At 37.1% G+C, this 16543-nt stretch overlaps 1 protein-coding gene across 3 annotated transcripts in view; it reads right to left on the bottom strand.

Annotated features, from left to right (window-relative positions):
* The window catches only part of GABRB3 (gamma-aminobutyric acid type A receptor subunit beta3), a 127465-nt gene that overhangs the window by 17431 nt on the left and 93491 nt on the right, over positions 1–16543 (bottom strand). For all 3 annotated transcript variants that reach the window (XM_067559982.1, XM_067559984.1, XM_067559983.1), the window contains 4 exons: positions 12852–13072; positions 7383–7465; positions 6084–6221; positions 415–567 (listed from right to left, as the gene is read on the bottom strand). In XM_067559982.1, coding sequence (XP_067416083.1) covers positions 415–567; positions 6084–6221; positions 7383–7465; positions 12852–13072 — 595 coding nt within the window. The remainder of the gene's footprint in view (positions 1–414; positions 568–6083; positions 6222–7382; positions 7466–12851; positions 13073–16543) is intronic.

The raw sequence follows: 16543 nt of genomic DNA, 5'->3' as shown, positions 1-16543 counted from the left end.
GAGGGGTAGCTTGGTCCCTGCCCAGCCTCAAGATCTGGGGTCTGTGTGGAAAGGTAGCTTGGAGCCACTTTCCTTCCCTCCCACTCAGCTGTGCTAAGCATGAACCGAGCTGAGACTCAGGCTGTTGGTGCATGATCCTGGAATCTGCCACTGCTGAAATCACTGGTAACATGCCACTGAATCTGACGAGAGCAAGACTGGGCTCTATACGAGGAACTCATGTTAGAGATTTAATTATAGTTACATTCCTGCATTGAGAAGAGAACAAACCACTATTGACTCAATACAGAATGACATGATTTTGGCATAAGTGAGCTTGGAATATGAAAATAATGACATGTTGCAGTCTTTAACAACTTCTGAAAGCTACATTTAGTTTGACATTTTAATGTCCGACTCATCCTTATCACATACCAAGGGCAACTCTCGCTGCTGATGCATCATAATTGATCCAGAATGACACCCATGATAAAATGGTAATCAGTATTGAGGGCATGTAGGTCTGAAGAATAAAGTATCCAATATTTCTCTTCAACTTAAAGCTCAGGGAGAGTCTTGGATAGGCACCTAAGAAAAAGGGAGGAAAATAACACTTATTTATACTGAAGAAAAGACACTGGTAGACCAAATACTTTTCTTTAGTTTCCATAGAAACTAAATCATGCACCTATGATGGAATATTATGACATTTATAGAACAGTAGGGAAAATGCCTTCACTGTATTATTAGTTAGCTAAATGCATGATATTCAAAAGGAATCTTGCATTTCTTGGAGAGAATATACTGGTATCCAAGCAGTTTCAATTTTATGGAGAAAACAGATAGTAAGGTTAATTTTTTATTATTAAACAATTGGCTGAGCACTGGATAATTTTTTTAAAAGAGACGCTTCAATCTCTGTGTAAAATGTTTATCTAAATGAATGATTTTCATGTGTCACTTTATTGAGAGGATTAGTATAAACAGTCAACATTTAATATAGTGAATTTAATTAAATTTAATATAATTAAAATAAATTTTGCATCATCATTTATTATTTGCATGGAGTAGCTGTTCCTCAATTGACACTTCTTAAATAGACCTGAACTATGTGAAATGTGCTACCTCAAGTATCAGAAATAAATTCCCTTGAATAATAGAAAGAAAAAGAGTTAGAGACTGATCCAAAGCCCATTTAAGTCAGTTCAGGCTCCTAGACTTCAGTATTTACATTATTTGACATGGGTGCTATACTTCTGTCAGGCAATCAAAAAGCTCCAACTGTGTCCAGCGTTGTAAACAAAAAAACCCATTTCCTAACACTGTAAGGGCCTGGTTCTATGAGAGGTTGAGCGCCATCAATCCCCATTGAATTCAGTGGCAGTTAATGCATCTCAGCACTTTTAGGATTGGGCCCAATAAAAGGAAAGATTTACAAACTTCATTTAGAAATAATAGTGTATATTTTTACGTGTGCATGAAAAACTGCACATGCACATACGTGCAACCACTCCTTAAAAAGGTTTGTTTGAACAAATACAGTTGGCAAAATCTTCCCTTTAAAAATAATATACAGTAGGTTTCTTTGACTCTTTCGAAGATTTCAATCAGCAGTGATATTTAAAGGGTGATAGGCCCTCTCATTTCATGAATAGATGAACACTGGTGGAGGCAGAGTAACTTATCCCATCAAGGGAACCAGATGGAACTTTTCTACTGTGCTGAGCAGTCTATATATTTTGGCGAACAATCCCTGAAGGCTTTAGTTTGCTTTATTACATTCATTTCCTATGAAACAATGTCTCACTTTCCAGGATAAACTCTTTCTCTCCTTGAACTCAGGACTGCTTTTCTGCTAATGAAGTTTAATGCTTTCCTCTAATTTTCTAATAAAATGGCCTGGAGAGCCTTATGTGTGACCTGTGTAATTAACACCAAAGCATAAACCATCTTGTAAAAACAAAATAGGTTTTAAAAATCAATCAGGGACTGAACTACCCACTATGGTGGGAAAACCAGGCAGCAGGATGGCTACAGTGGAGGAAATCTCTGCAAAGAGTCCTGTCAGATTATTGTGCCCATGGAAGGGGTGGGGTTTGCACCTCAAAGATCAATTCAATCCACAGGCCACAGCTGGCTTTGTATCCCTAAAAACTGCCTTTACTGCTCCCAGATGGAAATGGTACCATGCTATCAGGGCTTCCCTAGCTGATGCCTGCCCCTGAGACTACCAGTGTCTGTATTATCCTAAGCTGTATTATATTTACACCTTTGCAGAGCTGGCAGAGAGATGCTGCATGACTCATTGGCTCAGCCTCCATCCTGCCAACTCCTACTCCCTCTCATTTACTCCCACGCTGCCCCAGCATGCAGACCACAGAACTCTGCAAGGGATGAAAAGCTGCTATGAAAACAGCTGACTCTTCCCTTTCTGTGTGGAAGCTCTGATGTACAGGGGCCTCATCCACACGTGATCAAGGGATTATGATCAAATCCTTATATATTCAAGCAGAAATCAAATACTTTGCGCAGTCCTGATTTCCTGATTTGTTCAGCTACTGTATTGTAACTGGCCTGATTTTGTTGGGATAATGCCTTGTTAATTAAGGCTCAATGCATTTATCGATCAATTACCTGGAGGTTCTAGCTCTTATATATTACAACAAAATATATTTTACTTTTGAGAAGTGTTAAAGTGTAGGGGCCAGATTCTGATACCCTTCCTCACATTCAGTATTAGGAGTACCACTGATTTCAGAGGGATAATTTGAAGAGTATGGTACTGGCTCATTGCAGTTAAGAGTGGCAGAATCTGGCCTTCAGTATTTCTGACCAACAATACGACTAAGAATGCAGAAAGGAAAATAAATGGTTAATCAATAAACTGAGTACAAATAACCCCAACCACTCATTTATTCAGATGCTTGGTAAAAAGCAATTACTTGTGTCTATTTCGATTTCATTAAAAGCCAGTGAGCTGAGCTGAAATACCTAGCTCCAAGGCTGAATTAGTCTCTTGCTGTTTTATCCAAGTAAAAACCCAGATATCAGAAATGGCCAGTTACAGAATTCATATTTAAATCTGTTCTTCCAGGAGATTTCTTTAGCTAATTAGAAATGTCCTTTAAAGATTGATCTTTCAGAACATGCCAAATAATTAATTTTCAAAGCCCATTAAAAGTACCTTCCTCTTTCAAACAAGGAGCTAATTTGGCTAGAGACTATGATGGGTTGTGAAGTTTCCAGACAAAGTGGGTTATGTCTTCCCTTTTCAGGTCCGTCTCTTACTGTACTTTAACTGGACATTGATCATTTTTTCTTCTTCTTCCTAATGCCTGTCAGATCAGCCCCGGCAGGATCCACTCTGGATGCATGGTTGCCCTCCTTAGTCTCCTGCAGTAGAATGGAACCTTTCCAGAAAATTATTGCTATTCTCAGTTGAAGACTGACTACTTTAATACTAGAAATAATCTTAATAGTTAACTTTCTTTTCTATACTTTTTAAATTGGATGTTTTAAAATTATAGTCGAGTAAATGATCTTAATCTAAACTGTGGGCAGCCACCATACAAAGTAAGCAACGGTTTATGCATAGTTTGAAGTAGGAATACTATGAAAGTTGAAGAGTTTGGAAGCTGGGAAGTTGCTCAAATCAAGGGCTCACATTTTCAAAGATGCCTAGATTATATGAATGCCTAATTCTCATTCATTTTAATGTGCATCCAAATCTCCTAGGCAGCTTTGACAATCTCAGCCTTTTTCATTGCCCCTTAGTAGTGTCAGTAGTATGTACAGTGTTTCCATTTTCATAATATTTTGAGCAAAAATATACAGGGGTGCTATTTCATGGAGCATAAGGGGAATAACTCATTTATCTGAAACACTGCTTATGTCAAGGCTCTTTAATACACCTGATGCATTCTTATATTTTTGCATAATCAGTAGAATTATTACTACACTGAACACTTATTTATAGCTCAATAAACTATCTAATATCTGCATTTGAGTACCTGATAGCCTCAGAGACAAAAGATCAGCCTTCTTTTCCATAGACACACAGAAACTCATTACCTGGAGCCAAGTCAGTGGTTATCTCCCCCTGAGTCTATTGTGAGAGGTAAAGAGTCTTGAGGAGTCCACCAACACCTGCAGATAGCATCCCCGTTTTGTTATTATTTATTATTACTACTACTAATAATAATTATTTATGTTATGATAGTAGTCATAGTGTGCTGGGTGTTGTCCAGACATATAAGAAGATGGATAAAACATAGAATCAAAATTTTTTTATGATAATAATTAATATAAACTGCATCGTCTAACAAGCACTAATTAGCTGGCTAATATATTGTGGTGGTATGGCAGAGGTGAGTTTTGAGGAACGATTTCCAAGGAAGGTCGTGGCCTCAGTGGATCCATTCATTGAAGTTGTTCCATGAATGGGGGCCATTGTGGTAGAAATGTGAAAATGGTTTAGTGAAAAATATATATGGCAATTGACTCCCTTACATAAGAGCAGAGTGTTTTTATCAGATCTGCAGTCCCTTTAGCCCAGTATCCTGTCCCATCAGTGGCAATCATCAGATGCCTCAGAGAAAAGTACATATATAGGATAATCTACCTCCCACAAAAATCTCATCTTAATCTCTAACAGTTAGGCTGTTTTAAACTCTGAAGCATGCAGTTTTATATCCCTTGCAAAATTTTTATTAGCAATAACTATTATAACACTGAATATTCTTTTTATCCATATAAATATCCAATCCTGTTTATTATTGCCTCTTCAATCTCTTCTATATTACAGTTCTTTAGATTTCTCTTTCATCTGTACTTAACAGGACTCTCCATCTGTAAATTATTCCATATTTAATCATAAAAACAGTTCACACTTACTTGAACTAAAATTTGGCTTATACTATACTAAAATCTCTTCTCCACTTCCCGTAACCAGTGCAAAAATGAGGTTCCCCATCAGTGCCATGCAACCAATATTTTAAAAAATCAGTTCTCACAAAAACTCTCATCTTCAGTGTGTGATTATCCCTGTATGCCAAGAGGCATCAGATTGCAGAGAGGAGTGATAAGGGATTAAATAATCTGTTTCTTTTTCCAATTAAACAAAACCCCCTTTTCCTAACCATCAATAAAGAAAGATGACATTATTAGGCAAATATACTCATATCAGTTGCTCTTCTGCCAATGCTTATATTTTGTTATGAAATACTATAGGGCTGCTGTGCAATTTGAACCAAATGCTATGCTCAAGGAATGGGTGAAGCAATTCCCATAAACATACTATATACTTAGTTTGTTAAATGCTTTGAAATGAAAGATGCAATAGGTAGCAAGATTTCATGGTCTGAATAGAAGGCTGAGAGTTTGGAATTCCTAAGTGGTAGTCTCTGCCAAGGTCTCACTGTGTGGCCATGGGCAAGTCATCCGTGCCAACATTTTCCAAGATAATTAGCACTGAAATCCATGCTGTCTTCAGTCACCTCAATAAGTGGTCTAGTTTTCAGAGATGCTGTGAGATTCTATCAATTTAAACCACATTTCCAGGACAGCACCTCCGGCCCTGGTTTTAGCACCCCAAAACTGAGTACAGGAGGCCTTGGATGTGTAGACACTAGATATTTTCAGTTGTCTACTACATGCAGATACCTACCTTTGTGCAACATGGGATATAAAATACACTGCATCCACTGTACTGAAACACAATCCAAACACACACTCAAGATCAATGTAGATCAATTGTAGATCAATGATCATAAAGCTGTTATTTTTAACCTGGCATTTCCATAGCACTCTTCTGTACGGTCACTATGGGCCAGAGTCAACATATAGCCGAAAGTGAAAGGCTTCATACCCAATTGCAAAGATGTTTAGCCTTTCTCTTAAGTACAACAAAACAAAGGCTCTCATGGACTACTCATCTGTAAAAAGAAATGTAGAAGTATTCCTGATTCATGGATTACTGCATAATGGCTTTCCCAGCTAATAGTTTACCACAAATATTGTATCCAGCACTATGATTACGTGACATAATAATTGACATACGAAAGGCCTGCAAACATGCTGAACACGCAAACAAAAGAAACACTTGCCTGTGGCAAAGACAACATTCCTTGACACCAGTCTGTATTCCACAATGGAGAACTGAGGAAGCTCAATCCTCTCTACTCCAGTGACTGCATTATCTCCACCTCTCCAGTAAAACTCTATGTCATCTGTTGTATAACCATCTTCAAAAAAAGCAGAAATGTAAGCTGGAAAAAATTGTACTATATTCTACCACAGAAAATCTAGCGTACAAAATAATTTCAGAATATTACAGAGCGGATTAGGGTTTACAGCTGGAATTGTTATATACTACTTTATTCTCTATGGGTGGTTTTCAAATACATTATCATTCAAAGGTGCTATCTCCAAGGGCTGTCTCCATTAAATAAAAGAGTTCACAAGTATTTGAGGCAAGTTTTTTGTTTTGGTTTTTAGTTCTGATGAAATTCAGGGGAAGAATGAAGGTAACCAGATGCCTACAGACAAGACATAGATATGACCAGGAAGTGGCTTCTAATACTGATTATAGGAGTTGGTTTACAGACTGGTGCAATTTTAGATATCAAATGCATTTAGTATCTTTTATTAAAAAAAGACAGAATGTCCTACCAATGCAAACAAACCTATCACAGAGAGTGGACCTTCTTCTACTCTCACTGAAATCAATGGTAAAACTACCATTAATGTAAATGGGAGTGGGATTAAGTCAAGTGTAATTTACACAAAGAGTTTATTAGTGTGTACTTTATGTGTGATATTTTATGTATGTGGACATTTCCCTCACTCCCCATCATGCAGTAAAAATAGAGCAGTGGCTTTTGAAGCACAGCTGTAAAATATCTGAATATCCCAATTATAGAAAACAACTAGGTTCAAGAGTGAATCTGCTCGTGCGTAGAGCTGAATTTCAAATCATAAGTGGGCCTGATGGCCAAGGAGGTCCAGAGCAAGACCATTCATGAACAATAAAGCACATTGAAAGAAAATTGTATCTCAGTGTTTTCTCTCTTCAAAGTCAATCTGACTAAAATATAAATCTTCGTTCTTGTGTTGTAGATAAGCATCCAGTCACTACCTCTACTTAATCAGTCTTGGAATGATTAATTGTTTCATTCTTTCTATCTCCTAGCCCTACTTTTTATCAGCACAACATACAAGTCAGAAATTAACAATTCCCTTATATTTTAAAAGATGCATAAAATCAAATAAAGATTCCAAAAAGATGATTGTGTTAAGGAATTCTCATGTTTGTTAGGCAGCAGGATGACTGTTCTATGGCTGTATTGGGGAAAACTGCCCACACAATTGAACTGGTCTTGATTTGCATCTGTATATATACATACAGCTCTCTATTTCCAGAGTACAGTTCTGTTCATCTAATGGGTATCTTCTCAGGTCCATCATACAAGCTGCAGTAGTTGTGATTCTGAAATATAGACAAATGGAATTACAGTAGGGCCAATAATTATTTTTTTCTTTAAAAATGAGGAATGTTTAAAGAAAGGCATTGACTTTGGACCAGATTCTACAGCTTTTACACTGAGCAGTACTTTCTCAAATGAGTAGTTCTATTGACTTCAGTAGGATTGCTCACTCTGAGTAGCACCTGAGTAATCCCATTGGGGATTGGTGTAAATGCTATTCAAACCTTTGTCACTATTAAAGAACCTGGCTTTATATCAGAAAGTGTTTAACCGTAAAACTTTGCTACATATGTCGTGATGATGCTTTTTACTATGCTATATTTGTGTCCAGTTCTTCTTCGTCTTTTTTAACTACCATGCAGCATGGTTTTACTGTGGCTATGTTTTATCACAACCTTTATATAAAAAAATAAAATCCACAGCAGCCAATGGAAGGATAGATTCAAAATAGTTACGCTAATTTCAATGCAATAATACTTCTACATTCTCTCCAAATGTAGCATCTTTTTACGATCAATGTATAGCAAATATCCAAATGATCAATATATTCAAATGATTTTTATAAGTCTCAATTTAAAGTAATAAGATATATGTATGCATTCAAAACAATTATAGTAAGCTACATGTAGACTCAGAATTAGAACTTAATTTTAAAAATAAATACTGACATTTAGATTCTGATTCAGCAATAATGAACTTGAACATGTGTTTAAGATTAAGCATATGATTAAATGTTTTGCTGAACTGGGGCCTTCACCTTTAGCATGTGCTATAGGAGCATCATCTGTCTAATACTGCTTTCATGTGAAGTTCATATCTAAACTATCTTCTATGTTTGACTAGGTGCACATTTTAAAACCAAAATTAACCCTTTTCTGATGTTAATAGACACAGGCAGGAAAAATGGTTAATTCCTAAACAAAAATCTGAATCTGAATGCTTCCTTCGCTGTCAAAGGTCATTGAGTGCATGAACGATGGCCATAGCTGTTTACCTTGGACCACTCTTTTCACATACTTGATGTTAACTCCCATAAGTTTCCCTCCCTATGTACTGCTCAATGGAGGGATTCTTTCAGATGGTCCCTTTTACGTGTTCCTCCAGCTGCCCAATAGCATGCCTGCAATGGCAGATGCTTTGGCTTAACACATGTCCCAATGGGCTGGAATAGCTTACAAAGAGCATCTTCCCCAGCTGCTCTGTTGTTTAGGGGAAGGATATCTCTCAGTCGAACATCTGCCCAGTGCCCCGCTGGCTGCTCAGGCAAGGTGCTAGACTCAGGATTATTAATTATGGAAACCAATGTCTCTGCAGTATGACTGTTAGCAACTCTGACTTAGCACATAAAACTAGCACCAACTAATGCACTCATGGGGAAAAAAAACACTCAAAATTTAATCTGTGATAACTGCAGGAACATTCTAAATTTCACAATCATAACAACTATGAACTTTACTAAGTCACTCTTATTATGAAATCAAATTATTCTGCATATAATTCAACATTGGTAGTTGTGATTCAAAACAAGAAGGAAAATAAATAATATGTCATTCTGATTATTGTGCTGCTACCCCATTCTATTTTAAATGGAAAATATTATTACATTGAATAATGGGTCACTTAGTTCCAGATCCTGCCATGGGATCTGCATGGGTTAAATTTGCAGAGGCAGTTGCAGTATCAGGCTCCCTAAAATGTTAGTGTTTTTAACTACTGGCAAATGCCAAGTAGACAGAAAATGGACATTTATAAAAGATAAATTTGGTATATTTGTTAAAAATGATACAGCTTGCAAAATTGTATTTGCCTTCAACATATTAGGTTGCCTTATGTCTTTTTAGGTAATGTACTCAGTCCTAAGGCCCACCAACATCTATGCAATGCAAGGTTGCAATGTCAGGAAGAATGTGCTCCATCCAAGCTATGTAGGATATTTATGTACTAAATCAAGACACAAACTTGTAAGTCCAAAACATCAAACTAAAGATGTATATTTAAAAAAAAACAAAAAAAACCAGAGAGGTAAATACCACATTTACTCAAATGTACAAAATCATTTGCTGCAGTAATTCTCAGTTCCATTTGTGTACAATTTCTGTGAACTTTCAAGCAACCTCATTTTCCTTGCACATGTGCTCACTGAAGGCAAATTTTGTTCAGTCAGGAAGAAGAGGTTTTGTTTTTGTTTTTTTGTGGAATTCGACGATACCTGGCACAGCAGGATGACAGGATTTCCAGAAACCCTCAGCAGAGCACTGGTAGAGAGGCAATTATATGAGCCAGACAAAGATCAGATTTCAGACAAAAACACACACACTTTGTATGAATGCAACACAGAAAGGAAAGGCTGATAATCTTCTAAAATTCCCTAATCTAGTTTATCTCTCGGTACCTCTTCCTGGACTGCTACATTATCATAATAATTATTTGTATTTATATTGCCGCCTTGTCTAAAGTCCCTGATTCTGTTGTGCTAAGCACTGTACAGAAACATAAAAAGATTGTAAGCTTTTTGGGAAGGGACTAAGTATTTCTCTCTGAGAGATTCAGAGTCCCAGTGGCTATTTCAGCCGTCCTTCCCTCCTGCTTATAAGAGTCACATTCATCCAACCAAAGAACAGAAGCAAGTTCCCATTCCTTATCTGACCAATCATAACTAACCAATACAGCTTGAATTTTCAAATACTGAGTATTGAATACTAAAAAGAATCAATCCACAGAATAAAAAACTTGCCGAACAATTCTCTCTCTCACTTTAGGTATTTAGAACATGCACATCACCATAGTGTCTGAGGGCAAAAAGATTTGCTTCTGGTAAGCATACAAGCAGACAAGGGCTCTGTTTTCTATCGTCTCTTCGTAAATGCCATTACATTGTATTATTCTTCACAGACAGTGGTTGTTGTGGCAGATCACCATTTCTGAGGCAGAGAAGAAGCCCAAGATAACTAACGTTCAATCTCTTGAAGACCTTGAAGATCAGGGCTCTGAATTTTCCAGTAGCTAACATGGAGCCAGTGTGGCATGCAGGTTACTTTAGTCATGCATTTTCAGAGATCTGTGTTGCTCAGAAGATGGACCACCACCTGGAGGTTTCTGATGATATTTTCTATCATCCAGTGCATTGTAGTAACTGAGCTTTGGGGGTGTCAAACATGAAAACCATGAGGGCCAGGTCCTCAGGAAAGAGGAAGAGACATAGCCTCATGATCAGTTGAAGATGTAAGAAGATATTTTTGGCTACTGATGTCACATTTGAGTGTTCAGAAGCAGCAGAGCCTAGATGGAGCAGAAGACTGCAAAGTACCTTTGCAACTAAATGATAGATTCCTTTGATCAAGGGTGTTAAGGTTTTGGCCAATCTTTCAGAAAGTTTTTCCCTGTCTATTTTGCCAGTATTTAATTTCAGGAGCTTCTCTCTCACAGGCACTGCAAAAGCTAGGTAAGAGTGAAGGAAGTTGTAAGTTGGGTGTCATCTATGTGCCGCTGGCACTGAAGTCCATGTCTGTCACAGTCTCTTCTCATTGAGTAAATTCCAACAACAAATACATTCAAGGAAAGTGCAATCTGCTCACGGGGCATTCATTGTCTGCAGAAGAGCAGACTAAATTAATCAAATAAATGATTTTCTACCAATTAATATTCAGCTTTAATGTATTAACTAATATAAAGCAAAATGATTTTGGAATGTGCTGTGAACACTATGTGATCAAGTCAGACCTGACAGTTCTGGGAGGATGGCTGAAGGCAGGTGTATCAGTCTTAGAATGGTAAGCCCTTTTTCCTATGAAATGAAAGAAGTTACCTCAGGTTGATTGAGGATATCTGAGTCTAATTAAGGGCAGCTGGTGACCTTTGAAAACCTCTTCCAGTGAGCAAGAAAAGGGAGGAGAAGCAAACTGCAGAAGGGTTGAATGCAGTACGGGGAAAAGGCTTCTCCTAGGTAAAGAGTTGGTTTTCCCTATTAGGACAAATTGTGTGTTTATTTCTGTTTGTGGATGGGGCCAGGGTTCCCACTGTAGCTGGGCCCAGAATAGGTTAGAGAGGGTGGCTGGCAATTCGTGGCCATCATAAGAACTGTACTGCAGTGGGAGTTAGGAAATGTAATTTTGTTTTTGTTTTTGTTTAAAGGCATCCTCAGACCAACCTTAAGGCCTCCCTGTGAATACTTCATGTTGGTTTATTTACAGTATTTAACCTCTAAAGTGGGATGGATTTATCCCAAGCCCCCTCAACACTAGAGGGAGATATGCTGAGCCCTGATGTGATGAAAGAGGTGAACTGCCATAACTTTTATACACAAAGTTACAATGGAGTATTTGTAATTCAAAGCAATAACTGTAGTTTGCTAATATCCATATATTTGTATGTTGTTCTTTGAGAGACTGATTCTTGAAGTAGTATAAAAGATTCGGCACTATGTTGTTGTTTGTTTGTTTAAATTCACAATGGGAAGAATTCAAAAGTAAGATTTCAGATTGCTGCCGCTGCAAAACATCTGAGCATTTGTGACTTGGGTACATAGCATGCAAAAGCCTCCTTTCACTAAACTTAGTTTATGGTACAGCAATCACTTGCTGAACATGTATGCACCCAACTTTGCTGAACTTTCATAAAGGTATGCGGCTGTTTTTATTTTATCTAAACAGACTCATCCCTCCGTAGCTCATACAGAATGGGAGTTTGGGAAATGATGAGTCAATGCCAAAGTCAAATAAAACTTCAACACCTTGATAAAAACAGAAGCTCTGGTAAATATTAAAATGGTTGTGGTGGAAATATACCACATCCTTATTCCTTCCCAATTTGTAGAGAGTTCCACCCTCTCTATAATTTCAATCAAATTTTCCAGTCCTCACTCTCAGTTTCACTAAGACCATTTTTTTAATGCTCTGGCAATGTACAGGGACCTTAAAATGGATATAAAGCAGCATCCTTTAAAGCCCCTTTACACTTCCAGAATAAATGTAAATCTAGAAGGTACACAAATTCATATTTTAATGTTGTTGACTTCATTTTTCCAGGTTTATTTTTTCTACCATCAAGTAGTGGTACATCAAGAGAGAAGCTCAGCACCCAATTTAAACCTCACTGCCCATATTTTTAATGAAATGTTTAGGTTTGCAGTAAATGGTTGCCTTTCAACTTTCTGTAAACTACAGAAATTTCCATTTATGGTGACTCTATATGAACAGATAAAAGCTGACTGAAGACACTGGTGGCAAAATTAAGAAACATTGAGTGTCATTTATTTTCTACAGGCATCTTTCAATTTTACTGTGAGGGTTACATAATATGCTACATAAAGTTCATAATAACCTTGTACCAGGAAACAAATATCAATGATATAAAACAATGGCTATGAAATCTTCATCATAATGTACAGACCTGAGGCCATAGAGCACTGTTCCATCTGGATGAAGGCGAATCATTCGATTTTTCACTGTAACTCCATGCACAAATGACTTCTTGTCATTTAAAAAGTAAGTGTCGGGCACCCAGAGTTGATCTGCCACTCGATTATCAAGCGTAAGGTTGAGAGGTATCCCAGCATAAGCTAGTCTCTTATCTCTCCAGTATTGTTGAAAATACATCGTTAAGGTATAATCCTGGTGGGGAAAAGGAGAAAAAAAAAACCCTACAGTAAGTGCTTGATTAGAGGATCAATAATTCATTACTGAGGAAACAAATTTTTATATATTTGGTGACACCTTGTATAAAAAATAGACTACTAACACTAGTTTATCATCCTCACTGTTCCCTCTTCTCAGTTTTAGCTACATTTTGGGTTACATTTACATTGCAGTAAAACAATTTAAACCTTAAACATTATTTAAAGCTTTCATGAATTCAGAAATGGTTTTAAGTAAGTTTAATATATATTTCAAAACCTCGAGCAAATTCAACTTCTTTTGGCACCTTTTCTTTCTCTCTCTCTCGCTTTTTTCTCCCACAAACTACCTCTATAAATTGTGTGATTTTGTCCTAATACAAGAGAGACGAAGGGTATTTCAGTGGTGAATAACTAAATAATAGGTAAATATTGTTGTTATCCCCATTTTACAGTTTGCAAAACAGATACAGATATGACCAAATTCCCAGTTTCTGGTATCACAGACAAAATATTTTAAATAGCACTCAAAATTAAGCCAAAAAGCAAAACTGGAAAGATGCAGTGCATATAGAATGAGAATACATGATGGTATGGTGTAAAGATTTTACCATCATGACTTAGTTGGCTGCAATATACAGGAGATGCAGGTAAACCCTAGCAAAAGTTATACTAGCATGATTATCTACTAGCTACTATAGTTGATTTTCATGGTTTTGTGTGTAAAGAGTCAATGGAAGGTGCTGCGTGCTCAGTATTTTTGAAAATCAGATCACTTATTTGAGAACCTAAACATGGAAAAGGAGCCTAATTTTAGTCAACCATTAAAAATTTTTTTTGGTATTTTAAGATGTTGCTAATTTTACTGGAAAATGTCAATAATAAAATCACACTTAACATGTGAAGAGATGCCCAACCTTTGTGACAAACCTTAATCTGTGTGATTCATATGCTGAATTTAGGACAGTGGTTTTCAACCTATTGTCCATGGACTTCTGTGGGTCCGCAAATGATGTCTAAGATTGAAATTTTTTAGGGGTCCACAAATGAAAAAAGCATAAAAATGAATGTGGCTATTCTGTAATGAAACACTAGCAAAATAAATTATAGTCAAAATGAATCTGTTATTAAGATTTCCTGTTTAAACAAAAGGAAAACATATCTTCAGAATGTCTTCTTCTCCATCAATTTTAAAATTTGACAGGGCTTTTCCTTTTTAGGATCCTTTATCCACAAAATTCTTTGGCTTTCATACAAATAGATTATTTAAGACAAAACAGAAAATTTGTGTTCAGACCTTATAACATTGTTGCTATATTTTACAGAAAAAACACAAACATTGCCTATTAAAATACTGATTTTTAATATTATACAAATGCTTTAAATAGCAAAAATATTCACGTAGCACTGAGAAGTTAATATCATCTCCAAACAAATATTTAAACAGGGAACTAAAGTTGTGCAAGCCACAAAATATCTCTATTTGCATCTGGTTCAGCAAACTAATGATACAAAAACCCTCAGGCTTGTTTCTCTCAGGTTGGTCAGGAATTATCTTCAATACTTCTAAGTAAAACTGTTAGGGCTGGTGGCAGCCTGTATGTCCATTTTTGGGAAAGTGTTTCCCAAAAAATCCTAGTTTCAGGCATCAATCCAACCCCGTACTTCAATCAGACCCAAACATTCCTCCTCAGAATCAAACAAAACTAATAATCCCCTTCCACATTCAGAGTCTTTGGGATTTTTATGGAGTGAATCATTCTCTTTAATGAGATGAGAAACTGGTTTTGATTGCTTGGAAAATACAGTAGTATAGCCATTGGGTAAGTTGTTCCCTTTCTAGAAGCTAAGAGCTGTTAAAACAAAGGAAGCAAATGGTAGGAGGAAAGAGGTCCTTGTGGAACTGACTGAGTGTAATCTGACATGACTGTTCAGGATAACCTGGTCCAATCTTTTGGTTGAAAAGCTTTTCTTAGTGGGACTAATCATAATCACTTATCAAGGGAAACGGTATATATTGCTGTCAGTGCACATGCATAGCTCATATTCATCAACATCAGAATACCAGGAGGTATATTGTAGGTATAAGAACAAATACATTCTCTACCAGTTCTGGCTTAATTAAAGCTTGTTACTATTTATAATAAAGCTATCAGAGTACTTTATTTTACTTCAAATGTCCAATGTCAGGAGACTGAATTAGTGAAATAGTGGATACATACAGAGTATTGTAAAATGCACACTACATAATAAAATGTCTGTATTTTGCATAACCTAGCAGGAGCAGAAAAAAGGCACAGAACAAATAGTGTGGTCTAACTGCACTGAAATTGAAACCAGCTCTCACTCAAATGGAGTTGAAATGGTGCATCTGAACAATAGGAAAGTGAAATTACTTGCCTGCGTCTTCAAGATATGTGGTCCCTATGTGAGCCAGCCTAATACTTGTATAAGCAAATCAGATTCCCGGCTCACTAAGAATTGTATAGGCAAATCAGATTCCTTGTCTAACTGCCAGAGTAAAATAGAAATAGATGTAGATATATTTTTCCTTTATATTTTTAAGATTAAACAATAACCATCATTATATCAAAGTATAATATTGTTTAATGATGAATTTTTTTATTGATTGACGTAAGTGAACTCCATTTTGTTAGCTTCCTCCATTCTGCTGGTTTTCTGAACCTTGTACTCTTGAACCTAAAAATATTTTGATTATATGCTTTTTGGGTGTGAGTGAGGAGTATGTGTGTAGGGTGTGAATAGATAAGGAGAGACACCAGCCCAAACCGTGCTAGCCTAAACTGTGCTAATGTAGGTGTCCATCCAAAAACCAAGCCATGAGTCGAAGTGTTTACAGTTTGGGGTGTCTGAGTCTGCCATTGTGTTGGGTCAGTAGCTCTGGGAATGTCTGAAGCATGAGTGGAGAGTGCTTTGACATGAGGAGGAGAAGCAGCAGCCAGAATTGACGAGACCACAAGTGGGGGATCAGGATTGTTGTTGCTTTCTGTCGTCTGTTCTTGTGAATTATTCATGGTAGGAGGAGTAAGGGGGGAAGGCATAGTTCATCTGGTCTGACCAACCAATGACTAGGACATAGCCCTGTGACTGAGCTCCAATTGCTCTCCTTGAACAATATTGGGTGCATTTGGTGTTGGTGTGGGATGCAAAAAGCTCAAAAAAACCTCTCACTGAGGTTCTCCACCAACCAAAGATGTCTGCAATCACAGACTAGTGCAACTCCCATTCATGGTCAGTTGCAAAGTTTCTGCTGAGCACATTGGCAATCACATTCTGGGTGCCCGGTAGATAGGCTTCTATCAAAAGGATGTGATGTGTGATGCATCATTCCCATAGGCATATGGCTTTGGCCCCCAGGGCTCGGGACCTTGTTCCCCCTTGTTTTTTATATAGAGGGCTGTGGTAGTGTCGTCTAACATGATGAGAACGTGTTGGCCCTGAATGGTTG

This window comes from Emydura macquarii, unplaced genomic scaffold (genome assembly GCF_026122565.2).
Source record: "Emydura macquarii macquarii isolate MOO-44397 ecotype Brisbane River unplaced genomic scaffold, CSIRO-AGI_Emac_v2 contig_2207, whole genome shotgun sequence".
Taxonomy (NCBI): Eukaryota; Metazoa; Chordata; order Testudines; family Chelidae; genus Emydura; species Emydura macquarii.
Note: the sequence above shows the minus strand (reverse complement) of the source record. Positions and strands in the feature narration are given on the sequence as shown.